At 45.6% G+C, this 17298-nt stretch overlaps 1 protein-coding gene across 1 annotated transcript; it reads left to right on the top strand.

The window, feature by feature from the left end:
* Positions 1-8398: 8398 nt before the first annotated feature.
* Positions 8399-17255, top strand: LOC105473044 (relaxin family peptide receptor 3). Its single transcript, XM_011726619.2, has one exon. The coding sequence runs from the start codon at positions 8971-8973 to the stop codon at positions 10378-10380; it is 1410 nt and encodes a 469-aa protein (XP_011724921.2). The 5' UTR covers positions 8399-8970; the 3' UTR covers positions 10381-17255.
* Positions 17256-17298: the final 43 nt, after the last annotated feature.

Genomic DNA, 17298 nt, shown 5'->3' with positions numbered 1-17298 from the left:
GCAGACCCAGGGTTTTGTTATTATTCAAATCAGTCTCCCTGAGCATTCAGGGATCAGAGTTTTAAAAAATAATTTGGTGGGTAGGGGCTCAGGAAGTGGGGTGTGCTGATTGGTTAGGTTAGAGATAGAATTATAGTGGGGGTCAAAGTGAGATTTGCTTCCTGTCTTCTGTTCCTGGGTGGGATTGCAGAACTGGTTGAGACAGATTAAGTCTAGGTGGTGTCAGCTGATCCATCAAGTACAGGGTCTGCAAAATATTTCAAGCAGTGATCCTAAGTTTTACAATAGTGATGTTATCCCCATCAGCAATTTGAGGAGATTCAGACTCTTGCAACCAGAAGCTGCATAACCCTTAAACCATAATTTCTACTCTTGTAGCTAATTTGTTAGTCCTATGAAGGCAGACTGGTCCCAAGGCAAGGAGGGTTTTTTTCTTTTCGGGAAAGGGCTGTTTTCAATTTTGTTTCAGAGTCAAATCATAAACTGAATGCCTTCCAGAAGCTAGTTCAGCCTATGCCCAGGAATGAGCAAGGACAGCTTAAAAGTTAGAAGCAAGATGGGGTCAGCTAGGTCTGATCTCTTTCACTGTCATAATTTCCTCACTTATAATTTTTCAAAGACAGTATCAGTTTTAGCTTGGGTCTCATGTTGGTTCGTATTCATGGCCTGATGTACCTCCGGAGCACGTGACCCTCATATTCCAACAATGAAGAGATATCACCTGTTGGGCTTCAGTATCCCCTTCTCTGTATCTCTTTTACTTCCAATTGCAGTGTATGATAAACCATCATTGCAGATTAATTCTTTGAGATTTAAAATTTGTTTACATAGTGTGTTAGAACTAGAATAAAAGTTAGTCCAGAGATTCTCAAACTTGAAAAAAATAGTATCACCTGGAAGAATGTTTGAAATGTAGATTCCTGGGCTCCTTTCCAATCCACTGGAATCAGAATCCGGGGTCTGAAGAGCAATGCAACCCATATTTTTTAGCAAGTTCTGGTTGATTCTGATGTCACCGACTCTGTGTCTATCCCAGAATATTCAAGAACCTCAATTCCTTCGTTATACAAATGAGGAACCTGAGACCCAGAAGCATTGTTCCAGGACCAAACTGAGGGTCGGGCTTCTATTTCTCATGGCATAATAATGAGACGCAAATGAACTAGGGGAGAAGAGAGTTTTTATTTCTGTAACCGGTTAACAGGGAGAAGGCCTGGAAATTATCACCAGACCAATTCAAAATTACAAAGTTTTCCAGAGCTTATATACCTTCTAAGCTATTTGTCTACTTGTAAGTGTGCATTCATCTAAAGACATAAGTGATTAACTTCTTTTAATCTATAACTAAAGTCTAAGTCTTGAAGACCTTTCTCTGGAGCCTCAGTAATCTTACTTAATCTAAATGGAACCAGGTGCTGGGGTGATTACCCTTATCTTGTCTCCTGCTAAATTATGGAGGCTTGAGGAGTTTCTTCAGATCCCCAAACAAACTTATTTGAGGCCTAGGGAGTGTCTCCAGCCCCACGATAAAACTTGTTTAATCCTAAATGGGTCCTGTTAAGAATCCCTTCATTATTTTGTCATGCTTTAAGGCCCAGGAAAGGCCTAGGCAAAACTCTTAATGGGCTTTTGTTACATACCAGCCTTTGTATAAGGGCACTAGCTTTTCATTTGAACTTAACCACTCAGTCAGTACTGAAAGAGTTGCTACGGAGGCCTGTGTTTGGTGAGACTTGGCCTTCTACACCGTCATTTGACTGGGGTATCGTTATCTGGTTACTTGGTGTCAGACCCCAGATTTCTTACTTCCAAATAAGAATGCCCTATCCCTGGGCTTCTCTTTTCAATATTCAAAGTCCCTATTAAATTAGAATGCCTGTTGGATAAGTCTAATCTGCATCTTAGTTGGGAGACATCTTAGTTGGGAGAACCTTTGAAAACAAAGTTCCAAAGGTACAACGCGTGTCTGTTTGTATTTTTCTTGACTTGCAGAATGGGCTCGGGAGGACCAGCAGCACAATGTTCTCAGGCTGTGGAGCAGACCCCTGAGTGCGCCAGAGCCTTCCTTAGCACAGCGGTGATGGAGGCGGCATCCAGCAGCCACAGGACTAAACCGTTCCACTGAGGGTGGAAATCAGAACCTCCAATGTGCCAAGGTCCGGTTTTCCTGAACTTCTCTTCCATCCAGGCAATGTCAGGGAAGTCTTGGCCATACTGTATGAGCCAGAGCCTCTGAAGTTTCCCAAGGGAGGTTTGCTCATCTATTTAAAAGAAATTAGCAAGCTCTGCTTTAGCTTAACTGAAGAGCATCTAGAGAAAGGATGGGGATTTCTAGTTAAAAGGATGCATTGCACCAATGCTCAGAGGGGTGTGTATGTAGCATAAAAAATATAACATGCTGTTCTATGTACACATTTCCAACTCCCACCTAAAGGGGAGGTCCCTTGAATTGTTTTCCTAGAAGTGAGAATGGGTTAACGAAAGATTCTTTCACAGTCTCCTGCCATTTCCGTTTCTAACAAATGACCCATGTTTAGCCCAGTGGTTCGCAACCTTGGGGAAGGAAGAGATATTTGCCTCCAGGGTATGTTCGGTAATGTTTGGAGACAGTTTTGGTTGTCTGACAAGACAAAATCTGGGATTGCTACTGGTATCTAACAAGTAGAGGCCAGAAATGCAGACAATAGAGCCCCTCCCACATAACAATGAATTATATGGCCTAAAATGTCAATAGTTTCAAGGTTGAGAAATTTTAATTTAGACTAAAGTGACTGCTTAGGTTAGCTGTGGTGCCTGAGGACCCCGAAGGCTCAAACTGTTTGATTTGTTAGGCAGTTAATGGACTCAGTTAAAGAGTCAATTGACTCAATTAAAGAGTCAGTTAATAAACCAAAGGGTGAAATGTTAGTCAATATCTCTGAATCCCTTTCTAATTCTGTCACTGACTTGCCAGTTGAACTGAGACAAACTTTTGTCTCTCCTGTTGACTCAGTTTCTTTGGTTGCTAGAAATCAATGAGAATAGCTTTTTAGTTTCATTGGCATCTCCTCTCCCAGTGTCTGCCTCCTGAAATAGTGCCCCAAGGTTTTCAATGGTCTCCATGTCCATAAATCCTATGAACATTTCTCCTTTCTTGCCTTCCTTGGCCTCACATTAGACACAGCATTAGATACAGCCCCTGCTTTTTTTCCCCTACATTTCTTTTATTTCTTGGCTTCTATGTGTGAAAGGAAAGTACCTTGGGCCCCCAAAGTCACTAAGGAAAACTCAAGCTGGAAACTGCTTAGAGCAAATCTGCCTCCCTTTCTATTCAAAGTCACCCCTCTGCTCACTGAGATAGATGCATACCTGATTTGCCTCCTTTGGAAAGGCTAATCAGAAACTCAAAATAATGCAATCCTTCCTGTATCACCTGTCTGTGACCTGCAAGCTCCCTCCCCACTTTGAGTCTTCCTGCCTTTGCTTCAAGTTGTCCCGCCTTTCCAGAATGAACCAATGTACTTCTTATATATATTGATTGATGTCTCAAGTCTCCCTAAAATGTATATAACCAAGCTGTGCCCCCACCACCTTGGGCATATGTCATCAGGACTTCCTGAGGCTGTGTCATGGGCTCGTGTCCTCAACCCTGGCAAAATAAACTTTCTAAATTAACGGAGACCTGTCTCGGATTTTCAGGGTTCACATGTCACAGGCTCCTAGTTTTCCTCCTTTCTAGCTCTAATTCTCATTGTCGGAAACAGTGAGACTAGTCATTAAATATACATGTAGCAATGATCATCAACAGGCCTTCCATCCTCTGCCAGACAGTCCAGTCTCAGAGTTCCCCCAGGTTTAACAAGAGATTCCTTCTCACTCTACACTTTTTCTCTAGACAGTCTCATCAATGTTAAAGTTTCAATTATAATCTATATGCTGTGGACCCACATATTTTTATCTTCTCTGAATCACTGATTCACGTATTCAACTGTCTTTTTGACATCTGAATTTGATTGGGGCGTTCACACTCTCCTATGTCCAGTCTGAATGTGTCATCTTCCCCCACCTCACTTGCTCTGCGTATCTACCTACCCACATGCTCAGGGTAAAAACTTGAAAGCTTTTAATTTCTCCTTACCTTCACCCTTTCTTTGTATGCAGTCCACCTCCAAGTACTGTCAAGTCAGTCTCTTAAATGCCTATTTAAATCTTACTCTGCCCCACATCCCTGTAGACTGAAGTACAATCATCTCTCTCCTGAACTATTGCTATAGCTTCCTAATTGTCTTGATTTATATCAGCTCTGCCCCTTCCAGTCTACTCATCACACTACATCTAGAGTGATGGTTTGATGCAAAACTGATTGCATTGCTCCACTGCTTAAAATTTTCCAATGTCCTCCATTACTCCAAAGTCATAGATCAAAATTCTGCAGTTGGAAATTTTTTGACACCTGCCCATGTCACCAGACTATCTAGTACTATTTACTTTGTCTCCCTGTGTTGTAGGCACTTCATCTTCTTTCTGTCCTACAAAAGCATCGTGCTCCTTCCTGCCCAGTGCCTTCACTCAGGCTGTTCCTTCTGCCCAGAGTCCTCTTTCTTCCCCTTTCCTTACCCCCACCCCACCCCCATTTAACCTTTTGTTTACAGCTTCCTAGAGAAAAAAATATTATTAATTAAATATACATATAGCAATTGGAAATCCATATTGATCTTAAAAATCTTTAATTTGAAAAGACGTGAATCTTATAATTAGGTAAATATGCTTGTAAATAGTTGAAAGTTAGTTGCTTGCACATGGTTTTATAACTTTCTATTTTACTCTGTTTTCCTTCTTATAGTAATTATAATCATAAAATTTATTTGAATTTTTTAAAAATTTTTTGATATGGAGTCTTGCTCTGTTGCCCAGGCTGGAGTCCAGAGGTATGATCTCAGCTCACTGCAACCCCCACCTCCTAGGCTCAAGCAAGTCTCCTTGCTCATCATCCAGAGTAGCTTGGACTATAGGCGTGTGCCCCCACACACAGCTAATTTTTGTATTTTTAGTAGAGATGGGGTTTCACCATGTTGACTAGTCTAGTCTTGAACTCCTGACCTTAAGTGATCTGCCTGCCTCAACACCCCAAAGTGCTGAAATTACAGACATGAGACAGTGTGCCCAACCCAGAATTCAAAATTTTAATATGTGTCTCTCATCTGTTAGAATGTGAGTTCTGGTAGATAGTATTTACCACTAAATCTCTAGTACATGACATAGTATCTAGCACAAAGTTGGTGTTAAGATTAACCAACATGTTCAAATCAGAATTGCTCCATTTCCCATTAGGTAATGTTCAAACCAGACTTGTGTGCCCACCCTATGCTAGCTTCCATTGCTATTATAACACATGACCGCAAATGTCATGGCTTAAAAGAAGGCACACTTATCCTCTCACAGTTCTGGAGATCAGAGGTTCAAAATCAGTTTCACTAGAGTAAAGCCAAGATGTCAGAAGAGGTGGTCCCTTCTTGAGGCTTTAGGAGACAATCCATCTTTTTGCTTAGTTTAGCTTCTAGTGGCTGCAAAGTTCCTTTGGCTGTATAAAGTAACATCCAAAGGCTTGGGAAATGGGATGTGGACATATTTGTGTGTGTGTGGGGAGGCATTATTCAGCCTACAACCCACCCCTTTGTCGAAAAACAAAAATGTGGAAGACTTAGATCCAAACTGGGAAATGGAGCATGGATCAAGAGACATCACATAAGAGTCGAGACCATGTTTTAGACCTGGTATGGCTCCTTCCTAGTGGTGAGATCCTTGGTAAACTCCTTCATTTCTTCAAGCCTCCTCTGCAAAATGCTGGACCAAAGCAGGTGATTTCTTCCCTTCTCATGGGCTCCCAGTGGTTACATGCTACAGTATGATTTTATGCTATCCTCATGGCTTCCCATGGCCCACATGGCTTCAGGAACACAAAAGAAGCCCAGGAAAAGGTTTCAGGATCCCATACTCTTCCACTGTGAATGAGAGACAATTTCTTGCTGCTGATTTTCCTCCAGGCCCCCATCACAGTCTGGTTTCAATTTTGGTAAGAAGAGGGACAGAGAAACAGACCACATATGTAACATAACAAGCTCTGCACCCTTCCTCCTTTATGGTTTCTTTAAATACCAACATAGAAAACCCCCTCCCAAAACACCTAAAACTGGAATATCCCATAAAAGTATAACGATTTATTACCTACCCACTCCTTAAAAAATATAAAAGGGAAATAGTAAAAGAGCTAAAATTATTGTCCACTCATCTGGCATGAATCATTACATTCTAGACAACTTAGTCATCACAAAACTAAACAAAAAAATACGGTCTTAGACACTTGTAGATTGCACACTCATCTAGATTAAGAATCCCAGAGAGGATCAAAATAGAGGATTTATGTCTTTCATCCTGTCTCAGTGCCTGGCAAGAGTAAGTGGCCAATGAATGTGAGATGAATTGAATCAGGCCCCTATAATTTTTTCACAAAGTATGAATGTGTACATGTGATTTGGAGCAGATCAAGTAGATATATTCCTGGATGTGTCTAGAAGCACTGAGAAGCTGTGTATGTGTGGGATGGAGGTCATTGGTGTGAACATACCAAAAACTTAACAGCAGAGAGCTTTCAGGGTATGCCCCAGCTTTTCTTGTGTTTCAGTAGCCCCTTGAAATATTAGAAAAGAGAAACAGAGACAGAGATGAAGAGAGAGATAAATTTTATGGAGAAATAACTAGTTAAAAATAAAGTCAAAACTGAGTGTGAAAGTGAGACTTAAAATCAGGGTAATAGTCACCCAAAGAAATAACTTGTGCTTCGGGAGGAATCCTCAGGGAAGGGGTCATCTCCAGATAAGAACGGATCAAAGGAGATGGTTTTCGTTTGGTTAGGTTTTTACTAAAGCCCTGACTCCCTCTAGTGGGCGGACAGAGCAATGCAGCATCCGTAGCAAGGTGTGTGCTCTTTTCAGGGCTAAACGTCCTTTGGAATCAAGATTCTTTTTTTCTTTCTTTCTCTTTCTTTCTTTCTTTCTTTCTTTCTTTCTTTCTTTCTTTCTTTCTTTCTTTCTTTCTTTCTTTCTTTCTTTCTTTCTTTCTTTCTTTCTTTCTTTCTTTCTTTCTTTCTTTCTTTCTTTCTTTCTTCTTTCTTTCTTTCTTTCCTTCTTTCTTTCTTTCCTTCTTTCTTTCTTTCCTTCTTTCCTTCTTTCTTTCTTTCCTTCTTTCCTTCCTTCCCTCCTTCCTTCCTTCCTTCCTTCCTTCTTTCTTTCTCTCTCTCTTTCTTTCCTTCCTTCCTTCCTTCTTTCCTTTTCTTTCTTTCTTTTCTTTTCTTTTCTTTCTTTTTCTGTTTCTTATCTCCTCAGCTTGAAGGTTGCATCCTCTTTATCTCCTTAAGTAAAGCTGGGAGTTCTGTAGTACTCCAGGAGTGAGGACAATTATGCTTAAGACACTTTGGTTTCAGTTTAGTCCCAGACCAAGGGAAAACATTTCAAAATTTTAAAGTAAATCCTTAAAAGTGTAATTTACACCAGAGCGATTGACCTGGCATTTATGTAGACTGTAGTTTGAGAAATAATTCAAATGGTTTCCACTCACTCCCTCGGAAGAGTCCTTAGAATGTACTTCCATTAGTCTGAAAAATGTCTGAAAAAGAATCCTGATGCTAACAGTACTGGAAATAGGAGGGCTGGTGGTTCACGATCAGCCCGGTGGTATCCTCCATTCTATTTGCATCTAGGTAGAGAGACTGTGGGCAGTATGTGATCAGACAATTTGCTGAAGCGCTTTGGGCCTAGGGCATTTAATTTCTGTGAAGTAGGCTCATCAGTTATTCGCTCTGTTTTTGTGTCACCTCTCAGAATACATTAACGTAGGGGCAACCCTTGAACCCAGACTTCTGCCATGTGAAGACCCTTTGAAAATCCTGACAAACACAGACACTGCATAAGTGGTCAGCTAATTAAAGCTGGGAGGTGGAGCTGTCCTTTGTGTATCCAATAAGTACCCATCATCTCATTTGAGCATGAAAAGAGGCCACTGTTATTACTTTAAAGAAGGAAAGTAAGCAGGATAGCTCATATTTTTGGAACCATTTCTCACCAAATGGAATAATTCCAGTGATAAAGTGGGAGTGAGGAAGAAAGAAAAAAAAACTTCTAATCATAATGTTTGGGAATAAGAAAGAGGAAACTCACGTCAAAATCGACTTTCTCCTGCGGGTGCAAAATAAAGGCTTAAGACTGCTCCTGCTGAAACTTTGGGGAGGAAAACGGGAGCTGGCGGGTGGGCTTTGCCTGCCACTCAGCTCTCCCTCGCGGCGCGGGCGCGGCTGGTTTCAGCACCTCGGAAAGCGCCGCTCGCGGCGCCCCCGGATTACGCATGCTCCTTGGGGCCCGCCGCCTCGGCCATGCAAGTGCCACTGCAACTGGTGAGCACCGCTGGCAACCCACCCGGAGTTGACAACCGCAGAAAGACGCAGACACCCACTGACCTCCAGGCAACAGAGCGAGGTGGATGGAACTCTACGATCTCTTTCTCTCCAAGGACGGAAACCTCATCCAAGCAGTCCCAGAGGAAACCGACAAAGGTATTTGAAAGGGAGCAAGCGGCCCCAAATCGCAAAATTGAGCGACTGTGGGAGTTATGCGCCAATGCCCCAGTGACAGCGGGACACGGAGAGGGGAAGTCTGCGTTGTACATAAGGACCTAGGGACTCCGAGCTTGGCCTGAGAACCCTTGGACGCCGAGTGCTTCCCTTATGGGCTGCGCTCCTCAACTCTGCTCCAAAGCAGCCGCTGAGCTCAACTCCTGCGTCCAGGGCGGTTCGCTGCGCGGCAGGACGCGCTTAGTACCCAGTTCCTGGGCTCTCTCTTCAGCAGCTACTTTGAAAGCTCCCACGCACGTCCCGCAGGCTAGCCTGGGAACAACACCGGGGTAAACCGTCCCCAGAACGTGACCTAGAGGTACCTGCGCATGCAGATGGCCGATGCAGCCGCGATAGCTACCATGAATAAGACAGCAGGCGGGGACAAGCTAGCAGAACTCTTCAGTCTGGTCCCGGACCTTCTGGAGGCTGCCAACACGAGTGGTAACGCGTCGCTGCAGCTTCCGGACTTGTGGTGGGAGCTGGGGCTGGAGTTGCCGGACGGCGCGCCGCCAGGACATCCTCCGGGCAGCGGCGGGGCAGAGAGCATGGACACCGAGTCCCGGGTGCGGATTCTTATCAGCGTAGTGTACTGGGTGGTGTGCGCCCTGGGGTTGGCGGGCAACCTGCTGGTGCTCTACCTGATGAAGAACATGCAGGGCTGGCGCAAGTCCTCTATCAACCTTTTCATCACCAACCTGGCACTGACGGACTTTCAGTTTGTGCTCACCCTGCCCTTCTGGGCGGTGGAGAACGCTCTTGACTTCAAATGGCCCTTCGGCAAGGCCATGTGTAAGATCGTGTCCATGGTAACGTCCATGAACATGTACGCCAGCGTCTTCTTCCTCACTGCCATGAGTGTGACACGCTACCACTCGGTGGCCTCGGCTCTGAAGAGCCACCGGACGCGAGGACACGGCCAGGGCGACTGCTGCGGCCGGAGCCTGGGGGACAGCTGCTGCTTCTCGGCCAAGGCGCTGTGTGTGTGCATCTGGGCTTTGGCCACGCTGTCCTCGCTGCCCAATGCCATTTTCTCCACCACGGTCAAGGTGATGGGCGAGGAGCTGTGCCTGGTGCGCTTCCCGGACAAGTTGCTGGGCCGCGACAGGCAGTTCTGGCTGGGCCTCTACCACTTGCAGAAGGTGCTGTTGGGCTTCGTGCTGCCGCTGGGCATCATTAACTTGTGCTACCTGCTGCTGGTGCGCTTCATCTCCGACCGCCGCGTAGCAGGGCGGGAAGGAGGGGACGCGGTAGCCAGAGGAGGCCCGGTCGGAGCCAGCGCCCGGAGACTGTCGAAGGTGACCAAATCAGTGACCATCGTTGTCCTGTCCTTCTTCTTGTGTTGGCTGCCCAACCAGGCGCTCACCACCTGGAGCATCCTCATCAAGTTCAATGCAGTGCCCTTCAGCCAGGAGTATTTCCTGTGCCAGGTATACGCGTTCCCTGTGAGCGTGTGCCTGGCACACTCCAACAGCTGCCTCAACCCCATCCTCTACTGTCTCGTGCGCCGCGAGTTCCGCAAGGCGCTCAAGAGCCTGCTGTGGCGCATCGCGTCTCCTTCGCTTACCAGCATGCGCCCCTTCACCGCCACTACCAAGCCGGAGCCCGAGGATCAGGGGCTGCAGGCCCTGGCGCCGCTCCGAGCGGCCACGGAGCCGGACCTGCTCTGCTACCCACCTGGCGTCGTGGTCTACAGCGGGGGGCGCTACGACCTGCTGCCCAGCAGCTCTGCCTACTGACGCGGGCCTCAGGCCCAGGACACGCCGTCGCGGCAAGGTGGCCTTCCCTGGGCGGTGAAGGAGGGGAACGGATTAAGGAGGGTTTGGGGCAGAGTCGGGCGGGGGGAAGCATTTAAGAAGTAGGTGAGAGGAGGATGAACAGAGCATGGAGGAGGAGCCTGTGGATAGGCTGGAGGACCTTCTCTGGAGAGGGGATGCTTCGAAATCAGGTGGAGAGAGGAAGCTGGCAAAGGGGCAGAGATGAGCTCTACGGGCCAGACCGCCAACCTCCGCTCCGCACCCCACAGCCTTTCCTTATTCTTCCCACGCTGGGCAGTGTGAAGGCGCCCAGAAGCGGAGAGAAGCAGCAAAAATGTAGATAAATTGGCACACCGAGCAGGGCTTAGCCAAATGATGCGCAGACAATTGTGCCCGTTTATTCCTGCGACTTCTGAGGAGAGTGCAGCCGCCGCCACAAAGTCTCCTTTGCGCCTTGGCTAACGAGACTGCAGCAACACCAAGGTCCTACTTGCTGCGGGGCTGCCCCAGGAATCTAGAGCTAGGAGGCAAGAAACGTTTTTGGAGTTAAGAAAGAGAACTGACCATCCTGATGCGTCCCCAGGAGAAACGGCAAAGGAAAGCCACCTCCCATGGAGTCATTATGACGATTATCATTCCGGACTGGGCCAGCGGGAACACACTGAGCCCGACCTAGCTGCACAGCCCCGGAGCTCAGACGTTAGCAGGGGGATAACACCTGTCACCAGCTTGGGAGAGCGATTCTCTGGGGAGTGGCGTCACTGAGGGAGGGAGCGGACGCAGTGTAATTAGAAGGGCTGGTTGAGGAAATTTATTCAGGTTGCTGCCCCAAAAGGTAAAAGGGGGCTCATATGCTCACTTGGTAGCAGAATTGGAAGTGGAGTGCTGGAGCGTTGCGAGGAGGAAGCCCAGGCGCTCCAGTTCCTCTGAGAGCAGGCTGGGTGCCTGCAGGCACTCTGGTCTGCGTGCTGCCGGTGAGCTGGGCCCAGAGGCATCTTGAAGAGCTCTACTGGGAAGAGTGGGGGCACTTCTGTATTTCCTCCCTTCCCACGCTTTGGGAATCAAGCTGTTCCTTTGATTGAGGCCCTGGACCAGCGAGTAGAGGAATGGTTCAGTATTTTTTTTTTTTTTCTAGTAGGCTTAGATAGAAGAGCAAGAAATGCCGCAGAAATGTGCAAGGGGAATTGGGGCGGGGGGCAGGGGAAGCGGAATCTTGGAAACCAAATTCCTAGAAGCTGGGTCGGATCTCTCAAACGGAGGTGTGGGGTAGGAAAGAAAATAGTAGGTTCAGGTACTATGTTCTAAAGGGAACAGAGTACTGGAGAAACTGTTCTGAGGGTATCACCAGAATTTCAGATGTAGGTTTCTTTATTACTTATATTATTGACAAGAGAAGGTAGGAAATAGGAATTCCCATCGGACAAAACCATCACCAATTTTCATTTATTCTAAAGAGTGCTTTACATATTGAGCATGCATGACAAATTCTTTTCCCAGCCTCCAGACAGTTTATGGAGCTGTCTTTAAAGATTGCCTCACATGTCTCATGTCGACTCTGTTCTGATCACAGGAGCTTAAGATGTTAAACCCTCACAAAGTCCTTTCTTGAGGCTCTTCTTAGAACTGGGATCAAACATCAGTCTACCCACCCATCTGCTGGCTTTGATAGAGGTACTGCTACTCTCTTTGGCAACCTGGTTTGGGGTCAAGAAACCAATGATGCAGGCACCCACTGGGGTGGTTGTTTTAATATAATAAATAGCCATTCATAAAAACAGGTCTGTTTAAAGAGCCTCTTGAACAGTAGAATTGTTTAGTAGTGTTGTGAAAAGTTTTTCTGCAGTATCTGAGATTCAGGGCTCAAAATGTGAGATCTACAACTCCCACTTTCCCTGATCTGCTTTTTGTGATTGCAAAACACACTGAAATGACTAGACATTCATGGCTTCTCACAAAAGCAGAAGGTGCCAGTCTGGATTCTGAGCAGTCTTGTGAAGTCAGCTCGTTTAGAAAACTGAACGGTGTGTTTGTTTTGAAGTAGTCCATTTTCTTTTTCACCCTTTGGGAAGAACATTTATTGATATAGACATTGAATAGCAATTGGGCTAACAAAGACTGAAATGTAAGTTCCACAAAAGTCCCCCAAATACAAAATACATGAAAAAGTAAACACGGGAAAAAACTAACATTTGCATAGTAGGAGATCCTTCTATAACACGGATAATAGACTCTTAATGAGAGATTCTTATCAAAGCAAATTGCCATTTCAATTTTAACAATAGAATAATATGTGGGTAGCTCAGAATTCTTAGGAAAGGGTGTTGAAGTATGTGCATCTGCCTCTAAGAGCACTAGAAAAACAGAAGAGAAGGAGCTGGAGGAATAGAAAAAATAATAACCTCTATAAAAATGGTCACTTTGTCCAAATCTCAAACACGGGGCTTCTGAGAACGTGGCAGGAGGGATCATAGATCATGACTTTGATCTACCACAAGGACAAAAGGGTCACCAAGGAAATGGTCAGATCAATTGTGATCAACAATTAGTTTTTGAGTGGCTGTTGTGTGCCAGCCCCTGTGCAGGGTGCTGAGGTGATATGCATGAACCAGACATGTTTCTGACTTCCACATGTAAAAGGACAGACAGCCGTGAGCACAAGCAAGATAAGACAGGGAATGATGAGCTGAATGTCAAAGTAAGGCTGAAAAAAAGAAAGACAAAGGAAGGAAAGGTTGATCCTGCTGGGAGATCAGACTTTCTGGTCAAAATAATATTTGAGATAGGTCTAGATATATGGGCATAGTTTAGGCAGAATGGCAGTGGTGGGTTCGGAGGCAGAGAGGATATTCAATGCTAATAAAATGTGACTAAAAGCTTTAATGTTGGAATGTCAGATGCTTGGTTGGAAACATCAGAAGCAGGAAACAAAGTAGTAGGTATTCTCTTCTCTTGCAGGATTTCCCAGGATTTCTGTTGAGAGTATGCGTCCTTGTACTAGTTTTATTTGTCTGGGGAAAGGAAATTTCTTTTGCCAGAAAGAATATGTCATTGGTATACTGAGAACAAATACTTAGATTCCCAAATGTGGTTAAAGGCTTTGAAAATTGGATTATATTTACTCATTCAAACCTCAAGGGAGCTGAGTTCAATGAGTATTTGCATATTTGTGTGTGTGTGTGTGTGTGTGTGTGTGTGTGTGTGTGTGTGCGTGTGCGCGCGTGCATGTATGCCCTGTGGTTGGTTAGGGATGACTACATTTGACTTCTTGGGGGTTCAATAAGATGGCCCTCAGCTATGGATCACCTTTCCAGCTGGCCCATCTATTCATTTCAAATCTTCACACATCAGAACAGTTTTTGGAGAAATGGGCAGGAAATAAACACCGAACCCCAGAGAGGATTCCATTTCTAAACCTTGCAGAGGCCAAGTACAAGTAGGGAAAGTAAGAGAGGTGGCTTGTCGCTGTTTCTTTCCTAATGCTAAGAGCTATGTGCCGTGAGGTTCCCTGAGCATTTACTTATCCTCATCCAACACTATGGGGTTGGGAGCAGGTGTTTTCCCTGATGGCCTAAGTGAGTCATGAACTTATTTCTCCAGGATGGATGATGGCCGGGGGATGGGAGGGTGGAGTAAGAAGAAGTGGTAGTTTTGTATATATTCTATAAAAGGAATGAGATTATTTCATTTGGGAGTGAATGTACTAATACAATACAGGAGGACTTGATTGGGAAGCAAAAAATGAGAAGGGAGCAAGGCTTGGAGGGTGATAAGTAAAAGAGTATGCTCAAGCCAGAGAAGACAGCCTAGTTGGGTCTGGAAGGCACCAGCGATCTGGAGAGAATGGGACAGACACACTGCAGGAGCCTGGATAAGGAAGCCGCATGTCCTGCAGGTGACGAAGTTGAGCAGGGGGCAGGAAGAAGTGGCCACTTTAGCATAAACCCCTGCCCTCCATTGTTCTCCCAACATATACACCAGAAGTGGCCAGATCCACAGGGGTGTTTCAGATACCTTGCTCCACACCACTAGCACTGCCTCAGTCACAGGTATAAGAACCTGGTAGCTGCAGAGAGTGGGTTCTTTAAACACAAAGGAGGCATTAGTAGAATTGCAGCAACAAAGTGGAAGCCCAAGTAGCAGAAGGAGAAAGAGAGTGCGTGTGAAATATCAGGGATGCCACTGCCTTTTGAGACCCTTGGGGAGGCTGGGAAGGAGAAGGAGGCTGCAGCACAGAATGACAACAAATGGCTCTGTGCTCCTAGGCTGGCTGACTTCGGTAGATACTGTCCTTAGACCTGGGCAGCCAGGGCCCCTGGTCTGGGTGTCATCATTAGAGGACCCTGCTCTGCCCCTTCACCTCCCCACATGGCAAGGAACCCACAGGGCCTTCTGGAGTTTGTGCCCCGCCAGTCCTCCCACCTGCTCGATTATGCTTGGGTATCTGAGACCTTGAAATTTCTTGTCCAAATGGCCCTGAGTCTATTTACAAGGAATCCATGGGTTCTTTCTTGAGTCTATCCTCCAGAGGGAATTCCATGCCACTGAGTCTGTCCACCCTTAGGTGACTAAGGGTTGCCATTTGCAGGAGCGGTAGAGGGTGGCGGCAGGTGGGAGACTGTGGATGTGCTGATGCTAGCATGCACACAAGGACTCTACACTGCCTAGGTAGAGAGAAGAGTGGGGGAAGCAGTGAAGAGGGATGGGCTGTGGATCATGTGTCTCCATTCTTGCTCTTGCCCTGGACCCTGCAAGGGCAGTAAATGTACTAGTATAATACAGGAGGACCTGACTGGGAAGCAGAAAATGAGAAGGGCTCCTTATCCAGGCTCCTGCAGAGTGTCTGTCCCATTCTCTCCAGATCGCTGGTGCTTTCCAGACACAACTAGGCTGTCTTCTCTGGCTTGAGCATGCTCTTTTACTTATCACCCTCCAAGCCTTGCTCCCTTCTCATTTTCTGCTTTCCAATCAGGTCCTCCTGTATTATATTAGTACATTCACTCCCAAATTTTCCCTGTGAGAAGCTGTGTGAAGGAAGACCCAAAGCCCAGCAAAGAAACAACCAGAGCAGGCCTACTCTTCTCAGGATGGCTACAAATAAGCTGACACTGCAGGGGCCTGGCCATGCTACTGAATCCACTCATTCTCCTAGGCACGGGACGCACAGAAGCAACACACCAAGTCCCAAATTTCCCATTTCTCAAAAACAGCTCATTTCCCTTCTCCAAATTCCCTTCCAGCACCAAAGATTTTGGTCAGTTACAAGTTGAGCTGAGGCAATGACTACTCTACTAGACCCTAGATCAAGTAGGAAGAGGAACCACACAATTCTTCTAACTTATAAAAACATGTGGGCAGATCTGTATTCTGCACTGGTCAGGTACATCCAGGGTTGTGTAGGCAAATACTTAAGACTGGGGAACAGGACAATGAGCTTTTAACACTAGTGACAATCGCTAGCTCCGATCAAGTGCCAGACACCAGGCTAAGTGCTGTCCATACAGCAGAACCAAAGTGGCAGGGTTCAAAGCCCAGCTCTGTCACTTAATAATTATGTGGTTTCAGATAAGTTATATCTTTCTGCCTCCATTTCTTTATCTAAAAACTGGAGAGCGGTAACAGCACCCACTCCCACAATTGCTGTGTTAACGTTAAAACATTTAGAATAGTGGTAAAGACTCCATAAATGTCATGGTTTGTGTTTTGATGTTTGTTTGTCTGTTTGTTTTGAGACCAAAACTCACTTCGTCTCCCAGGGTGGAGTGTAGTGACACAATCACAGCTCACTACAGCCTCGATCACCCAGGCTCAAGCAATTCTCCCGCCTCACCTTCCCCAAAAGTTGGGACTATAGGCATTGCACCACCATGCCCAGCTAATTTTTAAAGTATTTTTTGTAGAGAGAGGGTCTCCCTATGTTTTTCAGGCTGGTCTCAAATTCCTGGCCTCAAGGGATCCCCCTGCCTCGATCTCCTAAAGTGCTGGGATTACAGGTATGAGCCACCATGCCTGAACCAATGTTATGTATTATTAATCATCACAACTCTCTGAGATAGCAATTCTTATCCCAAATGTATAGAAGAGCAAGTGTGCCTTGGGGAGATTACACAGTTTGCTGCTGAGTGGCAAAGCCAGGATTCAAAACCAGCTGATTCCAAAACATGATTTTTATTAAACCATGCTGCCTCTCAAGGCTGTTGAAAACCTCACCATGGGGAAAGCAGTCGAAGGGGTGTGATTAGAGAAAAACTGCTTAGCTTGGAGAAGAGAAGATCACAGGAGAAACAGGGGGCTGTTTTTTGAAAGACTTTTATGTCAAATCCAGAGGACAAAACAAAGGTGCACACTAGAGAGAAATATTTTTACTGTGTCAATGAAATGAACTACTTTAAAGCGATGAATCCTCCAGCATGGATGTTGAGTAGACTTGTCAGGGGTATCATAAAGTAATAGGAATTAATTATGAGCAAATTAAATATGAATACATTAATATCAGAGAATAGATCACTAACAATATTTTGAATATCTGTGAATTTGATGAAATATATGACTCCCCAATATATATGAACCCTTGGCTAAAAATAAATCAAATCACTTCATAGAACACATCCAAGCATCATATGTGGAATTTGTCTGCTTCTCAGGTCTCAGAAAGACCTGCAATGCCCTCTGAAAAGCAGCTCCTGCCTCTCCCCTACCCCTGCACTGAGACGCAATGAGAAAGGCATGTATAGGCGCTACCACCCACACTTACCCCTTGCCGCCAATGCATGGAGGCATAGTCCAGACAAACGTTGTCTGAAATATGGGGACTGTTGTGCAGAGGATTGGTTTAAAGTGAGAGGTGGGCAGATTCTATGGCTGAAATCACAATACTGGGCGTCCAATGGGCAGACCCTAAGA

Source organism: Macaca nemestrina, chromosome 6, assembly GCF_043159975.1.
Source record: "Macaca nemestrina isolate mMacNem1 chromosome 6, mMacNem.hap1, whole genome shotgun sequence".
NCBI classification, from domain to species: domain Eukaryota; kingdom Metazoa; phylum Chordata; class Mammalia; order Primates; family Cercopithecidae; genus Macaca; species Macaca nemestrina.
This window is presented reverse-complemented; position numbering and strand designations above follow the sequence as displayed.